Source organism: Elephas maximus, chromosome 2, assembly GCF_024166365.1.
Source record: "Elephas maximus indicus isolate mEleMax1 chromosome 2, mEleMax1 primary haplotype, whole genome shotgun sequence".
Lineage (NCBI taxonomy): Eukaryota > Metazoa > Chordata > Mammalia > Proboscidea > Elephantidae > Elephas > Elephas maximus.
This window is the reverse complement of record NC_064820.1, coordinates 101760594-101784755: the sequence shown is the minus strand read 5'-3', so window position 1 is coordinate 101784755 and position 24162 is coordinate 101760594. Positions and strand designations below refer to the sequence as shown.

Below are 24162 nucleotides of genomic sequence, written 5' to 3'. Positions count from 1 at the left end.
GGGGTCTGTTTTACCATTCCTTATAGAATACAACAGATTATTAGCTAGAAGAAACTTTAACCAAAACTGAACCCATTTTCATCAAGTTGATTTCAACTTGTAGTGACCCTGTGGGACAGAGTAGAACTGCCCCACAGAGTTTCCAAGGAGTGGCTGGTGGATTCAAACTGCTGACATTTTGGTTAGCAACTGAGCTTTTAACCACTGCTGCCACCAGGGCTCCTTAAACCCAAAAACCAAACCCACTGCCATGGAGTCAATTCCAACTCATAGCGACCCTGTAGGACAGAGTAGAACTGCCCCATAGAGTTGCCAAGTAGCACCTGCTGGATTCGAACTGCCAGAGCATGATAAATCCACCACCTCATTTCATAAATGAGGAAAGCAAACTCCTTGTAGAGAGTTTGAGTGACTTACTGTGCTCACACAGAGATTAGCAGAACCAGGATCAGGACCCCAATCTACTGATTCTTGTTCAGTGACAGAGTTAAATGTATTTTACTATAGTGCAACATTCTGAAGCTTATTCAGTTATATATGAAAGCATATAGTTATTTTTAATTAATCAAAATACCCCATTTCATTACTATGCTCATTAACAGTGTTTATTTTAGGTTAGATACTGATATTGAGTGGTAGGACTTCCTGAAAGCCATAGCTTGTGGACACGTTAATTCCTCCATCTGTCCACATTCCTGAGAGGCATATGAACCCTATCACGGAGCTTTTCTGCAGAGGAGAAATCACATGTTCCCAATATTTCCTCTTACTCAATTTCAGTGTGTATTTTTTCCCAATGGCTTATTTTTCTACTGTTCCTCAGTCCTCTTTAAGCATATATTGGTTGGTCATAAGAAGAATGGCATTCTGGAGTTTTGTTATTGAAGAAACAGATGAAAAGTAAAATAAGGACTCTTATCTTTATATGAGAGAGTTTAAATAAAGAAAAAGAGACACTAGTATAGAGATATTATTTTAAAATATGGAAATAGATAGATTCCAAATTTACTTTTGTCAGCCTTTGTTGTGATCGCATAAGATATGATTATTTTTATTGCTTTATTGTAATGTTTTCTGGCAGTACTTATAATATGTTCATATTTTATTGTAGGCACTATTCTTGAGAATTTGTAACTCAACTGTTATTATAATTTGCCTAGGGCTGAAACTTGATCTTCAGATGTTTGGCTCAGGTATCATTTTTCAGTCATAACTCTTTAATCATCTTAAAAAGGCAATAATTAATATTAGATTGCCCACTAATACATGGTTGAAATATTGAACACTTTTGTTGTAATCTTACGGGAAAAAAAATGATCAGAAACCTAGAAATGAAAATTTAAAAACAGTATTATGGAATGGCAATTTCAAAAACAAGGTTATTGTATTTTGAAATGGCATGGCTTCTAATTTTGACTGACTATGTATTAGGATAAGAGGCTTCATTCTTCTTCATGTCAAATTATTATTATTTCCCTGATAAGAATTTAGTGTTTGTAAGTATAGGACAAAAAAATTTTTTTTTTTTTTTTAAGTATAGGAACACGGATAAAATATAAAGCTATACATTGACCCACAACTTCATAGCTTCTCTCTCTTTCCACTTCAGTTTTTTAAGGTTAATTCTACCTTTCCAAAATACCACTCACGTATTTGCCAAACTATGTTTGTCCCTCAATCACTTACTTTTCTGTTGTTGAGGCCATGGTTATCTTTTGCTTAGAAAATAGCAGTGACCTTTCTATGGCTTCCATTTTCTCCTTTTTTTTCTCTCTCTCTGTGGTACTTGAGAAGAGAAATTGTCTTCTCTCTCTGCTCCTTCATGATGCCCAGCAGTGTTAGACACACCGTGGGCCTGTGGAGTGCATGCGAGGAATTTTGAGAGTTGGTGTCTGTGCCCGTGCCCACTTCAGTGCCTACTTCTTCCTCATCACTGTCCTGCAGATATCCCTGTCATCCTAATGAGAAAACTTCTAAGTTCAACATTCTGCATCACCCAGCACAGTCTACTCACCCTCCTTTATTTCTTTCTCATGTTGGTCCTATGCACCCCTATTCACTCACTTTAGGCTAATTTTCTCATCCTATTAATTTTACTTTGCCCTCAAATTTTCTTACTCTGTCCCACAGCACCTTACACATGCTGCCTCTTCACTTATAAAAGTGAATCTTGCTTTTGTTTTCCTTCGTCACGTTTAAACTTTACCACAGATATGGAAACATCGCAGATCTATATAGATCAGAAGAAAACTCAGAACCATAATAGTTCTTTTACCTTATCACTGTTATGAAATGACATCCCTTTAAATCGTTCTTTGTACTCATTGATTAAATGCTATACGGAAAATCACACATCCGTATATTTTGGAATCCCTTCAGAATCATGCTTACCAACCTCATCTGAATCCTCCACATGCTTCAGTTTATTATTTTACTCCAGAAGTTCTTTCAACGGAGAACATGTTACATACATTCAATATCAAAATACAGGTAGTCTCCGTCTTATGACATATTCGAGTTATAACAAACCGCACTTATAACTGGCTTTTTTTTTTTTGCCTCTTACAATTAGTAATGTGACTACATACCGTATTGCAGCACATACTTTGCTGATATTATCATTTTCAGATGTTCTCTCACAGATACTCAATTTTATAATTTACTGTTCAAAACACTGCTGTACAGATTTAAGTTTTCTAAACTAAATCAGAGACTTCAGTTGCTTGAAAACATGGACCCAAAAGCTGATCACTGATCGCTTTGCCAAAGTCAATAGACAGATTCGGTAAGCAGTGAGATATCACCTAGAAGTATATAAAGAAAAAAAGAAAAGGACCATGCAGATAACTCTCACTAATTTTCTGACTAGAAATGCCATCCCCATTCCCAGGGATAACCCAGATGATCCAGAACCTCCCACAGATGGAGTTATTACCGCAACTGACAGAACACCAATGTTGTCCAACTCTTCTTATTCATTGTTGGAGTAAATTTTTATGATTTATGTATTTTTCTAGTATGTATGTGTTAAAATATATCTGTAAATTCATACGTAATGTTTCCAATCCCCAAAGACAAATAAAGATCAGATTTATAAAGATACTGATAATAAAAGGCAATAATGGAAACTAAAAAAAAAAAAAAAAACAAAAAACTGAGGTATTTGACTTAAATCAGAACCAACTTATGTTGAAACGGAACCCTGTCATAAATTGGAAACAACCTGTAATACAAAACAACGTATTTTCCTTTAAAATACTTGGAAGTGCAAATACCACAACATAATATATGAAGGTTACTGACATGATCTTGGTCAAAGAAGATATTTTGGAGTTAAATAAGTTTTGAATTACATTTTGAGAGAAATGATAAATATGGATTGGCAAAAGAGAGTTGTTAAGGTTGGAAGACATTTCAAATGAAGACAGATGGAAAATGTAAAATAAAAGATTATAAGACTTCTGAGAGCAGGGACAATTTCAAGTTTTTTTTTTTCTTTTTTTCTGCTTATATATAAAGTAATAAGTACTGCAAAAACATAGCAAAATGCTAAGTGTAAAGTAGAAAATAAATATCAACCATAGTTCCAACATCCAGGAATAACCATGTTAATAGTTTGATTTATATTGTTTCTACAAAACTACATTTTTTGTTCAGTAAAACTGGTTCATCTCTCAAGAGACTAGCACCCGCAAGCTTTTAGAGACAATCAGGTCTGGGTTCAAACCCTAATCCTGACACTGGGTAGCTGTTTGACATAGATGTGTTAGTTAATCTCTGAGCCAAGTTTTCTTCCCTATAAATGAGGATAATAACTATCTTGTAGGGTTATTTATAAGGATTAAGGAAGATAATGTGTGTAAAGTACTTTGCACATAGTAGATACACTGCAGATCATATCAATTATCATGTCATTTTTGCTAGTATATTTAAGCTGACTTCTACACATATGTTCTTTAATTTTAAATTTTGTAGAGTCTGAATTAACGAGGCTTTATAGTATTGACAAATTAGGACACCTACAAAGAAGAAAGTATTGCTGTTGCTTTATTACAGACAAACTGACTACAAACAAAATATTTATTAGGTTTGGATTCTCTATAAGGACCCTCAGCCAATCAAATCTTTTCATTATAAAAGTGAAATTTTATTTTCTTGCAACAGTTTTTGAGCGCTTACCATATGAGAAGTTGAACTGTCCAAATTAATTAAAAATATACACATAAACTGAATTCATTATTGGTAATTTTGGCCACTGGATTAAGCAATGGCTATTCTGACACTGGAAACCCTGGTGGCATAGTGGTTAAGTGCTATGGCTGCTAACCAAAGGGTTGGCAGTTTGGATTTGCCAGGCGCTCCTTGGAAACTCTATGGGCCAGCTCTACTCTGTCCTATAGGGTCCCTATGAGTCGGAATCGACTCGACAGCACTGGGTTTGGTTTTTGGTTTTGGTTTATTCTGACATGGTAAGGCATTGATATTTCAGTGGTAGAATTCTTGTCTCCCATTCGGGAGATGCAGGTTTGATTCCTGGCCAATGCACCTCATGCACAGCCACCGCTTGTCTGCCAGTGGTCGCTCGCGTGCTTCTATGATGCTGAACAGGTTTTAGTGGAGCTTCCAGACTAAGACAGACTAGGAGGAAAGGCCTGGTGATCTCCCAAAAATCAGCCAGTGAAAACCCTATGGATGACAATGGAACATTGTCCAATCTGCGACTGATCGTGGGGGTAACGCAGGTCCAGGCAGCATTTTGTTCTGTTGTGCACGGGATCATTATGTGTTGGGGCTGACTTGATGGAAGCCAACGATAGCAACAACATTCTGACAATAGCTAGAACTAGTTGAACGGTTAGGGAGATATGAAGATATCAAACTCATTAGTTATGTGGGAGTAATGAGGCTTTGGAATATCTTTTGATGGACAGAGAATTTTCTACCATTTAAAATAATATATATATATATATAAAGAGTAATTTCAAATTAACTTGTTAAAATTAGATTGTAGGCAAATATTTGTTTTCCAATGAGAAATCACAGTTTTTATTGCAAGAGATTATGAGAGAGAATCCAAATGTATGAGGATATTAATATTTTAAAATGGCATATCTATGCTTACTCTAAGGAGCCCTGGTGGTGCGATGGTTAAATGCTCAGCTACTAAACAAAAGGTCAGCTGTTTGAACCAACCAACAGTTCAGTGGCAGTTCGGCGGGAAAAAGACCTAGCTTTCTGCGCCCATAAGATTATAGCCTAGGAAACGTAGAGTAACTGTGAGTCAGAATTGACTCAATGACACACAACAACATGCTTACTTTGTCTTTGGAAGTAATTGACTTCACAAATGGCAAATATTAAAATGTTTTGTTTGTTTATTTTGTTTTGTTTTTAAGTAAAATCTCTGAAGGAAAATAAAGCTTTAGTCCAAGACTACTTCTTTGAAGTTTCAAATAGGACTTATGTTGAGAACTCTGGCTATTTCATTTTAGGGTAATAAATTAGTACATACGAATAATTGAAGATGAGGGAATCCATTAGTGTTATAAACTCTCCAAAACTTTTTAGACAATTTTTCAAGTATTTTTGATATACCTAACTAAAACAACATTTGCCTAAGCATTTTTCCTTAATATTTATTTCCTGTATATTTGTTATAATTTTATCTTTAAATTTTTCATTCACTTATGCTACCAGTCATCAAAATACTTTATAAGCACTATTTTATGTTGAAGAAGCTTCTAAGTCTCTTATGCTACTTTTTCTTTGGAAAACAATGAGTGATTTCCTCAAGATGTAGTAAATTTTGAATTTTGGAAGGTTTTGATTCATCTCTGAGTTCTTTGATTCAAGTTAATTTTAGTTTCAGTCAAATACTCCTAATCTCCAAAACTATATATAATGTAGTCACTATCAATTGTTTTATATGGAGTCACATGAAAGTATATCATGGGGAAAGGAGATGAATCCAGGTTGGTGTGATTTCAAAGCCAGGATCTCCTAACCATTGTGCTATACTATCCCTCATGTTAGTTATCCCCTCTCTTTTTTATACTTTCTCTTTCTATTCCAGAAACTGTAAGAAAAAGATAATAGATACAAAAATAGAAGTAAAATATTACTCTTACATCATTCCTTTTACTGCTAGCTGAAATGAATTTTCTAAATACAATCGTATTCGAAGCACACTAAACAAGCTTTGATTTAAAATAATTTTAAAGTGAATGTTTTTATGAAGTGAGCAAAACTCCTAATTTGTATGTTAATATATATTTCATGTATGGTGTTGTTTCAAAACTATAGTCCTTTAAGAATGGCAGATGAAGTGAATTAAGATTGCAACCTCTCTTACAAACTGTAAAGTGATAGAAGTATCAATTGCTGAAGTATTGATAGCTAAGCATTAATGGACTTTACAGTTAAGTGTTCTTTCAGAGAAAGGGAGGTAATTTTGAGAATCATCAATGTAACACACATTTTTTACTATATTTTGAGAGGAATTTAAAAATGAGGGCACAAAGTAATATTTTAATCTGTCTTTGAATATACCTAAATTGTTTTTTTGTATCATAAACATGCAGCACTGAGTCTTTTGAATAAGTAGGGCCAAACTCTTTTATTACTCGGCTAGTTATGAAAGGACCCCTGGTGGCACAGTGGTTAAGAGCTCAGCTGGTAACAGAAAGATCAGCAGTTGGAACCTACCAGCTGCTCTGCGAGGAAAAGATGTGGCAATCTGTTTCCTCAAAGGTTTCCAACTTTGGAAACCCTATGGAGAAGTTCTACGCTGTCCTATACGGTTGCTGTGAGTTTGGTTTTAGTTATGTGTCACTTGTATTTATACGCTATATCTTAGTATATTGCCACATATACATGGGAAAGCTGAACAATGAATAAGGAAGACCGAAGAAGAATTGATCCCTTTGAGTTATGGTGCTGGTGAAGAATATTGAATATACCACGGACTGCCAGAAGAACGAACAAATCTGTCTTGGAAGAAGTATAGCCAGAATGCTCCTTAGAAACAAAGATGGCAAGACTTCATCTCACTTACTTTGGACATGTTATCAGCAGGGACCAGTCTCTGGAGAAGAACATCATGCTTGGTAAAGTAGAGGGTCAGCGAAAAAGAGGAAGACCTCAATGAGATGGATTGACACAGTGGCTGCAACAGTGGGCTCAAGCATAACGATTGTGAGGATGGCACAGGACCTGGCAGTGTTTCGTTCTGTTGTACGTACGGTTGCTGTAAGTTGAGAAAGTAATGATCTATATGAGTATAGAAAATGCTTATGAAAAATATATTCAGTATTCATTTAAGGACATATATATATATATATGGCATAATAAGCCTAAAGATTAGCCCTATAGTTCAAGATGGGAAAGCTTTGTTTATAATTGCTTGGAATAATTTTAAAAATGAAGAAAAATGTTTTTACTTAGAAAAATAGACCAGCATTTCCTTTGACTAAGAAGAGTACCCTTTCTATGCTGATGTAACAAGCAAGAATGTGGCAAAATGAACTCTGGTAAAAGAAATAACTCATAGCTAGGCTTCCTTTCTCAACAAATTGTTCAGTTCTGCATATGGTGGCTAATCACCCATATTTCTATGGAAATAATACAGATTTATGAATGGTTAATTATCAGTCTGCCATTTATCTATCAAAAGAATAAAAATGCTTTTAAAATATGGTAATAATTTTATTTTAAGCTTCAGTATTAAATATACTGCACAGAATGTTATAATCACCATATTGTTACCACACTGGGTTAAAATGTGTACAATATTTTTTAATTATTTAAAAATGTGCTTATTCGGGGCGATTGGAACTCTTATGTGCTGCTGGTGGAATGTAAAATGGTACAACCACTATGGAAAACAATATGGCGCCTCCTTAAAAAGCTAGAAATAACATACAATCCAGCAATCCCACTTCCAGGAATATATCCTAGAGAAATAAGAGCTGTCACACGAATAAACATATGCACACCCACGTTCATTGCAGCATTATTTACAATCACAAAAAGATGGAAACAGCCTAAATGCATATCAACAGATGAATGGATAAACAAATTATGGTATGTATACACAATGGAATACTACCCAATGATAAAGAACAGTGATGAATCTGCAAAACATTTCACAACATGAATGAATCTGGAGGGCATTATGGTTTTTTTTTTTTTTATGGTGAGTGAAATAAGTCAATCACAAAAGGACAAATATTGTAAGAGACCACTATTATAAAAACCCAAGAAAAGGTTTACACACAGAAAAAGACAATCTTTGATGGTTACAAGGGAGGGGAGATCACTAACTAGTTAGAAGACAAGTGTTAACTTTGGTGAAGGGAAGACAACACACAATACTGGGGAAGTCAGCACAGCTTGACAAAGGCAAAGTCATGGGAGCTTCCTGTACACATCCAGACACCTTGAGAGACTGAGTTTACTGGGGCTGAGGGTTGGGGACCATTTTCTTGAGGGATATCTAGGTCAGTTGGCACAACATAGTTAATAAAGAAAATATTCTACATCCTACCTTGGTGAGTAGTATCTGGGGCCCTAGACTTTTTGAGCAGCCATCTAAGATGCATCTATTGGTACCATCCTATCTGGAGCAAAGGAGAATGAAGAAAACAAAGACACAAGGAAAATACTAGTCCAAAGGACTAATGGACCACATGAACCACAGCCTCCACCAGCCTGAGCCCAGAAGAACTTGATGGTACCCAGCTACCACCACTGACCTCTCTGACAGGGGTCATGATAGAGGGTTCTGGGCAGAGTGGGAGAAAAATGTAGAGCAAAATTCAAATTCACAAAAAAGACCATTCTTAATGGTCTGATGGTGACTGGAGGAAGCCCTGAGACTATGGCCCTGAATATCCTGCAAATTCAGAACTGAAGGCATTCCCAAAGTCCATCTTTCAGCCAAAGTTTAGGCAGGCCTATAAAACAAACAGTAACACACATAAGGAGCATGCTTCTTAGTTCAATCAATTGTACTAGACCAAATGGGCAACATCTGCCCAAAAGCAAAGATGAGATGGCAAGAAGAGACAGGAAAATTTGGATGAATGGACAGTGAGAATGCAGGATGGAAAAGGAAAGTGGGGGAGTGCTGATACATTGTGGGGACTGCAACTAACTGAAACAATATGTGTATAAATTTTTTGAATGAAAAACTAATTTGCACTGTAAACTTTCACCTAAAACACAATTAAAAAAAAAAGTATACATTTGACATTCAGTAAGGATATGCCCAGATACCATATTTTTCATTGCCTCTCTAGGGTCGCTATGAGTCAGAATCAACTCGACAGCACTGGGTTTGGCTTTTGGCTTTTGGTCTCTAGAGCATTTGATTTTTCCCATAGTACTTAGTAGACCAAACCAACAAAACCCATTGCCGTTGAGTCGATTCCAACTCATAGCAACCTTATAGGACAGAGTAGAACTGCCCCATAGGGTTTCAAAGGAGTGCCTGGTGGATTTAAACTGTCAACCCTTTGGTTAGCAGCCGAACTCTTGAGAGTATATCTAAAAAATTTAAGTGAACTCTTCACATCCTTACTAATTATTAGACAGTCTACTCGTTAATTTATCTGGAATATCTTTTAACTAAAAATGATCACTTAATTTGTTGCAGTATCTTCTATCATCAGCACTCACAGCTGGCCCTCTTTAAGAAATCTTTTTTTTTCCCATTTATTTGTGCTTTATTTATTTTTTTGTTGTACTTTAGATGAAGGTTTACAGAACAAACTAGTTTCTCATTAAACAGTTAGTATACATATTGTTTTATGACATTGGTTAACAACCCCACAACATGTCAATACTCTCCCTTCTCAACCTTGAGCTCCGTATTACCAGCTTTCCTGTTCCTTCCTGCCTTCTAGTCCTTGCCCCAGGGCTGGTGTTTATGGGCCTGTCCAATCATTGGCTGAAGGGTAACCTCAGGAGTGGCTTCATTACTGAGCTGAATGCGTGTCCGGGGGCCGTACTCTCAGAGTTTCTCTAGTCTGTCAGGCCAGTAAGTCTGAACTTTTTTGTGAGTTAGAATTTTATTCTATATTTTTCTCCAGCTCTGTCTGGGGCATTCCATTGTGATCCCTGTCAGAGCAGTCAGTGGTAGTAGCTGGGTACCATCTGGTTGTACTGGACTCAGTCTAGTGGAGGCCGTGGTAGAAGTGGTCCATTAGTCCTTTGGACTAATCTTTCCCTTGTATCTTTAGTTTTCTTCATTCTTCCTTGCTCCTGAAGGGATAAGACCAGTGGAGTATCCTAGATGTCTGCTCATAGGCTTTTAAACCCCAGATGCTACTCACCAAAGTAGAGTGTATAACATTTTCTTTATAAACCATGTTATGCCAGTTGAACTAGATGTTCCCCAAGAGCATGGTCCCCACAGCCCTCAGCCCAGTAATTCAGTCCCTCAGGGAGTTTGGATGTGTCTCTGGAGTTTCCATGAGCTTTCCTTATACAAGTTGTGCTGGCTTCCCCAGTATTGTGTTCCGTCTTACCCTTCATCAAAGTTGCCACTTAACAATTGTCTGTTTTTTAATGCTCAAAAAAAGCTTAAAGAAATGTCTAAGAGCAGCTAAACAGGTCAGTCTTTTCCTCTCATGCTGTAGCAGTTGCCAATTTGACATGCTTTGTAAACAAAGTTGAAGATCTAGGTGGGTAGGGGACCCAGCATGGTATTGACCAAAGGGAGAGGCAGAACAGAGCCTAAGTTACTTGCAGACCTGGGAGGGAACAAAGAGGCAGATCTAACCAAAGTGAAAAAAAAAAAAACTAAAACATTTCATTCTGGGTATAATGTTGTCCTGTTCATTTGTACAACTTAACAGTTACATGCTTGCTTCTGTCCACAAATCCTAAAGAGAAGCTTGCCAATACATATGCAACATTCACATACATAATATCTGAAATTCAGCACTCCTACTCTGGAGAAAAATACCTTTTGGGTAAAATGACCTTTATAACCACAAAGAAAACCCTTGCTAACTACTGGTATGTATTCACGAAGTCTTTTGTTTGTAAATAAGAATGGATAACCAAGAATAATTGGACACTTGAGGCAAATCAATGCCGTGAAAGAGAAGAATCAAGATTAATCAAATGAACAGCTGTGGCAGAAAAGCCAGCTAGCTGTCTGCCCTACCATAGATTCATGATCCTTGTTCATTGTGTAGAGTTTTCCTGAAATCAAATGCTAAGCCAGTGACTGCATTTCCCAGCCACCTTGCACCTAGGTGAGGTCATGTGACTGTCTTTCACCAGTGAAATATAAGAAGATGTGATAAAAGTCACTTCTTGGCCAAAGTAGTTAAGCTAGTTTGCCTTTTCCACCATCTCTTCTACAGCTTGTTTCTTCACTTTTTTTCTCCTCAAATATCACCTCCTTTAAGAGGCCTTCTTTGACATCCCTAAATGAAATTGCTCACACTCTGCCTCAACTCTATTATTCTTAGTTTGTCTTGCTTTACTTTTCTTCAGAGCACCTTTGACATGTGACCTTTGATAAAACGTTTGTTTTTTAAAATCTGTCTTCCCGTCAGAATAAAGGCTCTGTGACTTGTTGGGACTTTAACTTGTTGGGAGCTGTATCCCCAGCTCCTACCGTAGTGCCTGATACGTACCAAACATTCAATCCATGTATGTGGAATGAATGAAGTTTTGATAGTGGGAAAATGCATGTTGTCTTAGAAGCAGAAGCATATTTAAGTTATCGTTTACTCATACTGAGGTTGTCAAGAGGCGCTAGAGAAAAACTCAAGGAAAATTTTGCCTTGTTCATGTGTATGTAGGCCCAGGTGGTGAAACTTTAAAACGCCTGAGAATACAATGTCCAGGTCAGTATACTGACAAGAGTAGAGAGTAGTTTTTGAATTCTTGCTGCACTCACCTCTGCTCTGTGCGTTTTTGTGATTTCACAGCTCTTGGTTACACTTGAGAAGCAGCAGAATGCTTAAGTACTCTCTGAAGGTGCTGTTTTTGTTCAGCTTTCAAGCCAAAGGAGAAGTATGAAAATTAGGTACATCATACCTCATGAAATTTAAATAACAAAACATGCTACCTAGCTTAATAGTTCTCCTAGCTTTCCTATTGCTACATTTCATTATATACATATGGGAATTAGTGTTTTTGATATCACAAGTTGAGGTTTTTCTTCCCATTTTTGGGAAACTGACATGTTTTATTATTTATTCTAGTTCCTCAGAATGGATTGGGAAGATGAATATTCCCTTAATTCTTTTGACCTACATTGTTTATTAAATTCATTTCCCGGAGACTTGGAGTTTAAGCAGATCTTCAGTGACATTGAGGAAAAGATCAAGCAGAATGCTACAAGGTAAATATTGCTAATTATTTAAAACAAAGTGGTTTCATGTTTCATTTACATGAAGTTTACCTAGGCTAGTTTTAGTGTTTCCTGCTATTAGATAGTTTTTAAATATCATTAAATTTTCTGAAAAAAAATTATTTAGGTCTTCCTCCTTAGAATTTAACATGATTGTCCTTATCTGCTTAGTGCTTTTAATAACACTAGAAAATGCAGTCACTAGCTTCAAATAAATAAATGAAAGCTTACTGAATGCCTGTTAGTATTTCTTAGAGTCTGCCAGTATTGATGTCCCAGATTTTCATTAATATATTTAGAGTTATAAAATAAGCTCAAAAATTAAAATTTTGAAATTAAAATGTTAAAATAGTAGCATAAGGCCATGGATTGCTTGAGGTTGTGAAAACAATATTAAAAATAAATTATCTTTACTTAATATTTGTTATTTTAAGTCTCCCTTCCACTTACATGGGGAGACTAGGTGCTCTGTAGAGGATTGCTGTGTCAAATTCAGTCTCCATCACCTACTCCAAAAGGTAGTACCACCAAACACTGGGAGGAGCAGGAACAACCAAATAGTTTCCTACTAACACATGTCCTTTGGTAGAAAAGACTTTGTCCTTATATGTATTTTCTGTGTCAGACAGCAGTGCCCTGGTGGCGTAGTGGTTAAGAATTTGGCTGCTAACCAGAAGGTTGGCAGTTCAAATCCACCAGCTGTTTCTTGGAAACCCTATGAGGCAGTTCTACCCTGTCCTATGGGGTCACTATGAGTCAGACTCAACGGCAAATGGGTTTTTTTGGTTTATAGTCAGGAGCTCTGGTTGCACAGTGGTTAAGATCTAAGGCTACTAACTAAAATGTTAGCAGTTTGAATCCACCAGCCACTCCTTGGAAACCCTATGGGACAGTTCTGCTCTGCCTTATAGGGTTGCTATGAGGTGAAATCAACTTGACAGCAACAGGGTTTACAGTCAGGCAGTTCCCCTATTTTAATCATTTGGTCAAATGTTCGAATAATTCACCTGGTATCGGTTAAAAATATGCAGACCGCAGTAAAAATTTCTAATATACAATGATATGTAGTATTTTCTTTTTTAAAATCCGAAGTTTGGTTATATTGAATTTTCAAAGATACAGAAACCTGCATAGGAAATATTCATCTAATATTCGTTTCCTCATGTTTTTCATGAGAATATAGTTCATTCGTCATCATAACAATGGGCATAAATAACTAGAATTCAAAAGTCTCTGAGTGGCACAAATAGTTAAACTCTTGACTATTAACCAAAAGATTGGTGGTTTGAACCCACACAGAGGTACCTCGGAATAAAGACCTGACAATCTGCTCCTATAAAGATTAAAACCCAAAACAGCCGAGAAAATCCTATGGGACATTTTTACTCTGTCACATGGGGTCACTATGAGTTAAAAAAATTGACTCGATGGCATCTAACAATGATACTATAGATTATATTTGATATTGTTGTTAGCTGCCATTGAGTTGGCTTCGATTTATAGTGACCTCATGTATAACAAAACAAAACTTTGCCCAGTCCTGTGCCATCCTCAAAACAGTAGGCCTATTTGAGCTCATTGTTACAGTCTCTGTGTCAGTTCATCTCTTTGAGGGTCTTCTTTTTTCTGACCTTCTACTTTACCAAGCATGATGTCCTTCCCCAGTAATTGGTCTGTCCTGATAACATGTCCAAAGTAAGTGAGATGAAGTCTCGCCGTCTTCACTTCTAAGGAGCATTCTAGCTGTAATTCCTCCAAGAAACAATTGTTTGTTCTTTGGCAGTCCATGGTATATTCAATATTCATTGCCAACACCCCAATTCAAATTTGTCAATTCTTATTCAGTCTTCCTTTTTCGTTGTCCAGTTTTTGCATGCATATGAGGTAATTGAAAATACCATGGCTTGGGTCAGGCGTGCCTTAGTCATCAAAATGACATCTTTGCTTTTTAAAATTTTTAAAGAGGTCTTCTGCAGCAGATTTGCCCGTTGTAATCTGTAATTTGATTTCCTGACTGCTGCTTCCATGGACACTGATTATAGATCCAAGTAAAATTAAATCCTTGACAACTTCAGTATTTTCGCCTTTTATCATAAAGTTGTATATTGGTCCAGTTGGTGTAATCCATACCGAAGGCTGTAGTCTTTGATTTTTATCAGTAAGTGCTTCAAGTCATCTTGACTTACAGCAATCAAGTCAACAAGCAAGATTGTGTCATATGCATATTGCATTTTGTTAACGAATTTTCCTCCAATCCTGAGGCCATTTTCTTCATATAGTCAGTGTCTCGAATTATTTGCTTAGCATACAAACTGAATAAGTATGGTGAAAGGATATAACTCTGACTCATACTTTTCCCAATTTTAAACCATGCAATATCCCCTTTTTCTGTTGGAATGACTGCCTCTTGATCTGTGTACAGCTTCTGCATGAGCACAATTAAATGTTCTGGAATTCCTATTCTTCACAATGTTATCCGTAATTCGTTAAGATTCACACAGGCAGATGCCTTTGCATAGTCAATAAAACACATGTAAGCATCTTTCTGGCATTCTCTACTTTCAGCCAGAATCCGTCTGACATCAGCAGTGATATCCCTAGTTCCACATCCTCACCTGAATCCAGCCTGAATTTCTGGCCGTTTCCTGTTTATATACGGCTACAATCATTTTTTAATTATCTTCAGCAATATTTTGTTTGCATGTGATATTGTTTGATAATTTCCACATTCTGTTAGATCACGGTTCTTTGGAATGGGCATGGATATGAATCTCTTCCACTAGGTTGGCCAGGTAGCTGTCTTCCAAATTTCTTGTCATAGGTGAATGAGTACCTCTAGTGCTGCGTCCATGTGTTGAAACACCTCGGTTGGTATTCCTTCAGTTCCTGGAGCCTTGTCTTTCACCAATGCCTTCAAAGCAGCTTGGACTTGTTCCTTCAGTACCGTTGGTACTTGATCGTATGCTACCTCCTGAAATGATTAGACATTGACCAATTCCTTTTGGTTCGATGACTTTGGGAATTCCTTTCATATTCTTTTGATGCTTTCTTCATCATTCAATTTTTTTGCCCATAAAATCCTTCACTATTGGAACTCGAGGCTTGAATTTTTTCTTCAGTCCTCTCAGCTTGAGAAATGTCGATCATGTTCTTCTTTTTTGGTTTACTGACTCTAGGAACTTTGACATTTCATCATAATACTTTACCATTTCTTCCTAAGCTGACCTTTGCAATCTTCTGTTCAGCTATTTTTTAAAACTGTGCTTTAAGTGAAAGTTTACAATTCTAGTCAGTTTCTCATACAAAATCTTATACACACATTATTATGTGACCCTAGTTGTTCTCCCTACAATGTGATAGCACATTCTTTCTCTCCACTCTGTATCTCCCATGTCCATTCAACCAGCCCCATCCCCGTCTGCCTTCTCATCTCCAGATAAGGAGGTGCCCACATAGTCTCGTGTGTCTACATGAGCTAAGAAGTACAATCCTCACCAATATCATTTTATGTCGCATAGTCCAGTCTTTTTCTGAAGAGTTGCCTTCAGGAATGGTTTTAGTTTTGGGCTAACAGAGAGTCCATGGACCATTACCTCTGGGGTCACTCCAGTCTCAATCAGACCATTAAGTCTGGTCTTTTTACTAGAATTTGAGTTCTCCATCCCACCTTTCTCCTGCTCCATCAGGGATTCTCTGTTGTATTCCCTGTCAGGGTAGTCATTGGTGGTACCTGGGTACCATCTTGTTCTTCTGGTCTCAGGCCGATGGAGTCTCCAGCTTATGTGTCTCTTTCTGTCTCTTGGGCTCATATTTTCCTTGTGTTTTTGGTGTTCTTCATTCTGCTTGGCTTCAGGTGGGTTGATGCCAGTTGATGCATCTTAGATGGCTGCCTGCTAGCTTTTAAGACCCCAGATACTACTCACCAAAGTGGGATGAGAATGTTTTCTTAATATGCTTTGTTATGCCAATTGACCTAGATGTCCCCTGAAACCATGGTCCCCAGACCCCCATCCCTGCTACTCTGTCCCTTGAAGTGTTTGATTGTATTCAGGGAACTTCTTAGCTTTTGGTTTAGTCCAGTTGTGCTGACGTCCCCTGTATTGTGTGTTGTCCTTCTCTTCACCTAAAATAATTATTGTCTACTATCTAATTAGTGAACACCCCTCTCCCTCCCTCCCCACCCTCATAACCATCAAAGAATGTTTTCTTTCGTGTTTAAATCTTTTCCTGAGTTTTTACAGTAGTGGTCTCATAAAATATTTGTCCTTTTGTGAGTGACTAATTTCACTCAGCGTGATGCCTTCCAGATTCCTCCATGTTATGAGATGTTTCTTGGATTTTTCGTTGTTCTTTATCAGTGTGTAGTATTCCATTGTGTGTTGTTCAGCTATTTTACTTCATTATGTCTTCCATCCACTTTAGCTACTCTGGCTCAAGAACAAGTTTCGGAGTCTCTTCTGACATTCATTTTAGTCTTTTCTTCCCTGTCTTTTTAATGACCTTTTGATTTCTTCATGTATGATGTTCTGTCTTTTGTTGTTATTGTTGTGGTTGAGAATATACACAGCAAACTTACACCAATTCAACTGTTTCTGCATATGTAATTCAGTGACATTGATTACATTCTTCAAGTTGTGCAACCATTCTCGCCCTCCTTTTCTGAGTTGTTCCTCTCCCATTAACATATATTCACTGCCCGCTAAGGTTGCTGTCTAATCTTTCCAGTTGCTCTTGTCGCTTTGATATAGATAGTTATTAAAAGAGCGTAATGCTCAAGGCAGACATTTTTGCTAGTTAAGCTTAGCTAGTGGTTTTAAGAAGACTTCAGGGGATATTTTTGGTGTACGTTTTAAAAGATTATTTCAGGGCAATAGTTGCAGGGGTTCATCCAGCCCCCTTTGCTCTAGAAAGTCTGGGGGTCTATAAGAATTTAAATTATGTTCTACATTTTCCACATTTTGATCAGCATTCTTCTATAGATTCTTTGATCAAAATGTTCAGTAATGATAGCCAGGCACCATTCGGTTCTGGCCTCATGGGAAAAGAGGCAGTTGTTCGTGGAGGCAATTAGCCACGCACTCCATATCCTCCATCTGTTCCTGACTCTTCTTCTTCCTCTGTTGCTGCATGCAAATAGAGACCAATTGTCCTGCCTTGGATGGTAGTTTGCGAGTTTTTAAGACCCCAGGCACTACGCAAAGAACTAAGAGGTAGAACAGAGGCATTAAACATGTTATTACACCAATATAATGGGATGTCCGATGAAAACATGACCCTAAACCTCCAGACAAGGAAACAAATCCCATGGGGTTTTTGGTTGTAAACAAGCAGCCTAAGCAGCTACTCCTTTTTTTTTTAATCATCGTTGTAAATATATTTATCACACAACTTTTGCCAGTTCAACTGTTTACAGGTGTGCAGCTTATTGATGGCAATTACAATTGACTGTGCAACCCTACCCTTAAAAATCAATGTGATTTTTCCAACACCATTAACCCCCTTTCCCCTCTCCCTCCCACCTCTGTTAACCAATAATAAACTTTAGTCTCTATACAGTTGCCTTTTCTTGTCTTTTTATATAAGCGAGGTCAAATATATGATGTTCTTGATGTCATCCCACAACTCTTCTGGTCTTCGGCCATTAATGTTCAGTGTGTCAAATATACTCTTTTTTTTTTTTTTTTATTGTGCTTTAAGTGAAAGTTTACAAATCAAGTCAGTATCTCACACAAAAACCCATATACACCTTGCTAAATACTCCCAATTGCTCTCTCCCTAATAAGACAGCCCACTCTTTCCCTCCACTGTCTCTTTCCGTGTCCGTTTCTCCAGCTTCTAACCCCTTCTACCTTCTCATCTACCCTCCAGACAGGAGATGCCAACATAGTCTCAAGTGTCCACCTGATCTAAGAAGCTCACTCCTCACCAGCATCCCTCTCAACCCATTGTCCAGTCCAATCCATGTCTGCAGAGTTGGTTTATGGGGATGGTTCCTGTCCTGGGCCAGCAGAAGGTCTGGGGGCCATGACCACTGGGGTCCTTCCAGTCTCAGTCAGACCATTAAGTCTGGTCTTTTTATGAGAATTTGGGGTCTGTATCCCACTGCTCTCCTGCTCTCTCAGGGGCACTCTCTTGTGTTCCCTTTCAGGGCAGTTATCAGTCGTAGCTGGGCACCATGTAGTTCTTCTGGTCTCAGGACAATGTAGTGTCTGGTTCATGTAGCCCTTTCTGTCTCTTGGGCTGGTAATTACCTTGTGTCCTTGGCGTCCTTCATTCTCCTTTGATCCAGGTGGGTTGAAACCAATTGATGCATCTTAGATGGCTGCTTGCTAGCATTTAAGACCCCAGATGCCACTCTTCAAAGTGGGATGCAGAATGTTTTCTTAATAGATTTTATTATGCCAGTTGACTTAGATGTCCCCTGAAATCATGGTCCCCAAACCCCTGCCCCTGCTTCACTGGCCTTCGAAGCATTCAGTTTATTTAGGAATCTGCTTTGCTTTTGGTTTGTGCTGACCTCCCCTGTATTGTGTGTTATCTTTCCCTTCACTTAAAGTAGTTCTTATCTACCATCTAATTAGTGAATACCCTTCTTCCACCCCCCTCCCTCCCCCCTCTCGTAACCACAAAAGAATGTTTTCTTCTCAGTTTAAACTGTTTCTCAAGTTCTTATAATAGTGGTCTTATACAATATCTGTCCTTTTGCAACTGACTAATTTCACTCAGCATAATGCCTTCCAGGTTCCTCCATGTTATGAAATGCTTCACAGATTCCTCACTGTTCTTGATCAATACAGAGTATTCCATTGTGTGACTATACCGTAATTTATTTATCCATTCATCCGTTGATGGACACCTTGGTTGGTTCCATCTTTTTGCTATTGTAAACAGTGCTGCAGTAAACATGGGTGTGCATGTATTTGTTCATTTAAAGGCTCTTATTTCTCTAGGATATATTCTGAGGACTGGGATTGCTGGATCGTATGGTAGTTCTTTTTCTAGCTTTTGAAGGAAGTGCCAAATCGATTTCCAAAGTGGTTGTACCATTTTACATTCCCACCAGCAGTGCATAAGTGTTCCAATCTCTCCACAGCCACTCCAGCATTTATTATTTTGTGTTTTTTTTTGATTAGTGCCAGCCTTGTTGGAGTGAGGTGAAATCTCATTGTAGTTTTGATCTGCATTTCTCTAATGGCTAATGACCGTGAACAGTTCCTCATGTATCTGTTAGCTACCTGAATGTCTTCTTTAGTGAAGTGTCTATTCATATCTTTTGCCCATTTTTTAATAGGGTTATTTATCTTTTTGTAGTTGAGTTTTTGCAGTATTACGTAGATTTTAGAGATCAGGTGCTGATCAGAAATGTCATAGCTAAAAACTTTTTCCCAGTCCGTAGGTAGTCTTTTTACTCTTTTGATGAAGTCTTTGGATGAGCATAGGTGTTTGATTTTTATGAGCTCCCAGTTATCTAGTTTTTCTTCTGCATTCTTAATAACGTTTTGTATACTATTTATGCCATGTATTGGGACTGCTAACGTTGTCCCTATTTTTTCTTCCATGATCTTTATCGTTTTAGATTTTATATTTAGGTCTTTGATCCATTTTGAGTTCATTTTTGTTCATGGAATGAGGTATGGGTCTTGTTTCATTTTTTTGCAGATGGACAAATATACTCTTAAGATTGTCTCTAAATTCAGATGGGATATATTCAAGGTCATGCTTTGGCTTTTGTGGGCTTTTTAACTTTCTTCGGCCTCAACTCGAATTTGCATATGAGTAGTCAATGGTCTGTTCAGCAGTTGACCCCTGGCCTTGTCTTGACTAATGATGCTAAGCTTCTCCATTGTCTCATTCTACAGATGCAATTGATTTGATTCCTGTGTATTCCACCTGACAAGGTCTGTACGTATAGTCATTGTTTGTGTTATTAAAAAGGTATTTCCAATGAATACGTTGTTGGTCTTGCAGAATTCTATCATGTAATCTCTGTTATTGTTTCTGTCACCAAGGCCATTATTTCCAACTGTTGATCCTTCTTCATTGTTTCCAGCTTTTGCATTCCAATCACCAGTACCATATTTTTATGCAAATAACGTGAGTCTCTATGTTTGTTTGCCAACCATGCCCCCCATCGAGGTATTTTCACAAGTGCCTCTATGCCAATTTTTTTTTTACATGTTGCTGTAAAAAAAATTAGCAAAGCACACTTAGGAAAATATCTCACTTGTGGAAGGCATGATTGGCAAACAAATGTAGAAGGCATATGTTATTTGCATAAAAATATGGTAATTATTGTTTTTGATCAATTTCAGACTGTAGAAGTTGGTAAAAATCTTCAGTTTCTTTGTCTTTGGTATTACTGGTTGGTGCATAAATTTGAATAAAAGTTGTATTAACTGCCCTTCCTTTTAGGTTTATGGATATTATCCTATCACTGACAGCATTGTACTTCAGGATATATCTTGAAATGTTCTTTTTGACAATGAATGTAATGCCACTTCTCTTCAATTTGTCATTCCCAGCATAGTAGACCATATGATCGTCCAATTCAAAATGGCCAATACCAGTCCATTTCAGCTCACTAATGCATAGGATGTTGATCTTTATGCTTTCCATTTCATCTTTGATGACTTCCAATATTTGATATTACATATGAATATCAAGCAACTACATTAAACCTTAGTATAATTATGTATTTATGTAATTTATATAAAAAAATAAGAAACTCACTGCCTTCTAGTCAATTCCAGCTCATAACAATCCCATAGGGTTTCCAAGCCTGTAAATCTCTACAGAAGCAGACTGCCCCATCTTTCTCCTGAAGAGCCCCTAGTGGTTTTGAATGGCTGACCTTTCAATTAGCACTTGATTGCTTTAACTACTATTTATATATATTGCAAAACACAGTTTCTAACTCAAAGGAGCTTGCAAATGAAAATTATAGTAGGTAATATAGATAAACAGATCATTTATCTAAATTCCAGAAATTCTTATATTAAAACAAATTTTAAATATTTTCAAAAGTAAACTCCCTTCACAATGATTTTTAAGTTTTATCCAAACAAGGCCAGTTATTGGACTCTGATGCTTTTGTTATAGACTGCTTCATTTTTATTTGCAAAACTCATTTGTACTTATTTTCCTGCCCTACCTGGTCAATAAGAAATCACGTTTAAAAGTAAAACAGTGATTAAATATTGTATTTTGCATTCATAAATTGTTATTTAGGTTGAAACTCAGATGTTAGTATTAAAAAAGTAAAATATAGTATGGTATATAAAAAGATATAATTTTTAAATTAAAAAATATTTTATTGCCCATATATTATAATGGACCTAGAGCAGAACTACCTCAAGTGGCCATTGATCTTCACAAGGGATAAAATAAGGAAGTAGTGGTATGTGCTGTATGCTACATTTAGAATCAAGACTATTTTTCATCAAATTCAATTATGTTTTTATTATACTCCAGAGAATAAACATAATAGTATAGGGTGTATATATTTTCAAAATAAAATACTGAATAATAACCATGGTTCAGAAGAGTGTAAATCATTTATGTACTCATTTATTGCCTTCTAACAGAATAGCTTTTAGAAAATTGTATGTCACGACGAATCAGTTATGCCACACTTACACTGCAGTCGTTGAATTACCCTTGGCATTTTTGTATTCTAACAGTTCTATTTATCTCCCAATGTTGTACATTGAATAAGGAATGAACATCTGTATGATATGGGTTTTCATGATACTTTTAAAAGAAAAATACATTAGTAATTCATTTTTAAACATGGTATTTCTCCTTATACTTGAATTTTTAAAGTTGTATTTCTAGCAGTGACCCTGACATCTAAAGTGTGGATTCCTCCCCTTTTTTTAATATCATCAGGTTTTATGAGCCACAGGGTCTTTTGCTTCCCCCAAACAGTGATTCACAGGAACGGAGCAATGTGTCCAGATGTCACTGACCTGCACCTGCTTTTCAAGAGAGGCTGTCATTTTCTCAGACCATTTTCAATTTTACATCCCCGTTTCGATTCAGGTCAGAGCTGGTGACTCCTGAGTTTGACAGTGGAAATCAGTGATGGTGAATCATTTACTGTGAGGATGTAGCAAATAACCTGCCAGAGAGGAATACTGTGAATGTCGAATCCACAGACTCTGTTAGTTCAGTAACTAAAAGCTACACATAGCAGTGAAATATTTTTTGAGCTAAAATGAATTATTAGTTCAACAAGATAATGAGGTAGAGAAATTTTCTTTGGCACACAATATAACATGAAATGATTTTTACCTCCTGGTGCTCAATCGAATAGATATATCCTTAAGAGTTTGTTTTACTTTTCCATGTTCTGATTTCAGACAACCTCAGTGTGTACCTCAGGAAGTAAGTTTTGCTGGTACTAGTGCAGGATTACTACTTGTTTTGTTTGTTTTTAACCTAATGAAAGAGCAGGAAGTGCTACCAGAGATAAAATCATTGTCTTAATCCAGCAGATGCTGGTGGGGGGAGACATTAGTTTTAATTTGTGAGAGGGCATTAAGCAAATAGTTCCTATAAATTTAGCCATGTTTATTCATGAGAGGATACATTTTCCATAGATTACACTTAATTTTCACATAATACTTAAATTATTTGAGGCTGAACAGGCATACCTCGGAGATATTGCCGGTTCAGTTCCCGACCTCTGAAATAAAGCAAATATTGCAATAAAGCAAGTTACATGAATATTTTTGGTTTCCCAGTACATTTAAAAGTTATATACTATAGTCTATTAAGTGTGCAATAGCATTATGTCTGAAAAAACAATGTATATACCTTAATTAAAAAATGCTTTATTGCTGAAAAATGCTAACCATCACCTGAGCCTTCAGCGAGTCATAACCTTTTTGCTGGTGGAGGGTCTTCCCTCGATGTTGATGGCTGCTGACTGATGAGGGTGGTGGTTGCTGAAGGTTGGGGTGGCTGTGGCAGTTTCTTAAAATAAGACGACAATGCAGTTTGTCACATCGATTGATTCTTCCTTTAATTAAAGATTTCTCTGTAGCATGCGATGCTGTTTGATAGCATTTACCCGCAGTAGAAATTCTTTCAGAATCTAAATCAATCCTCTCAAATTCTGCCACTGCTTTATTGACTAAGTTTATGTTGTAATATTCTATATTCTTTGTGGTCATGTCAACAGAGCTCACAGCATCTTCACCAGGAGTAGATTTCATCTCAAGAAACCACTTTCTTTGCTTGTCTGTAAGAAGCAACTCCTCATCCATTAAAGTTTTATCATGAGATTGTAGCAATTCAGTAACATCTTCAGGCCCCACTTCTAGTTCTCTTGCTATTTCCATCACATCTGCAGTTACTTTCTCCACTGAAGTCTTGAACCTCTCAAAGTCATCCCTGAGGGTTGGAATCAACTTCTTCCAAACTCCTGTTAGTGTTGATATTTTGACCTCCTCCCATGAGTCATGAATGTTCTTAATGGCATCTAGAACGGTGAATCTTTCCCAGAAGGTTTTCAATTTACTTTGCCCAGATCCATCAGAGGAATCACTATTTATGGCAGCTATAGCCTTATGAAATGCATTTCTTAAATATTAAGACTTGAAATTCAAAATTACTCCTTGATCCACGGGCTACAGAATTATGTTGTATTAGCCATCATGAAAACAACATTAATCTCCCTGTACATCTCCATCAGAGCTCTTGGGTAAGCCGGTGCACTGTCAATGAGCAGTAACATTTTGAAAGGAACCTTTTCTTTTCTGAGCAGTAGGTCTCAACAGTGGATT

General features: G+C 37.1%; 1 protein-coding gene across 6 annotated transcripts in view; it reads left to right on the top strand.

Annotated features, from left to right (window-relative positions):
• The window catches only part of KIAA0825 (KIAA0825 ortholog), a 445920-nt gene that overhangs the window by 31747 nt on the left and 390011 nt on the right, over positions 1-24162 (top strand). For all 6 annotated transcript variants that reach the window (XM_049867904.1, XM_049867915.1, XM_049867914.1 and 3 more), the window contains exon 3: positions 12225-12364. In XM_049867904.1, coding sequence (XP_049723861.1) covers positions 12234-12364 — 131 coding nt within the window. In that variant the 5' untranslated portion in view covers positions 12225-12233. The remainder of the gene's footprint in view (positions 1-12224; positions 12365-24162) is intronic.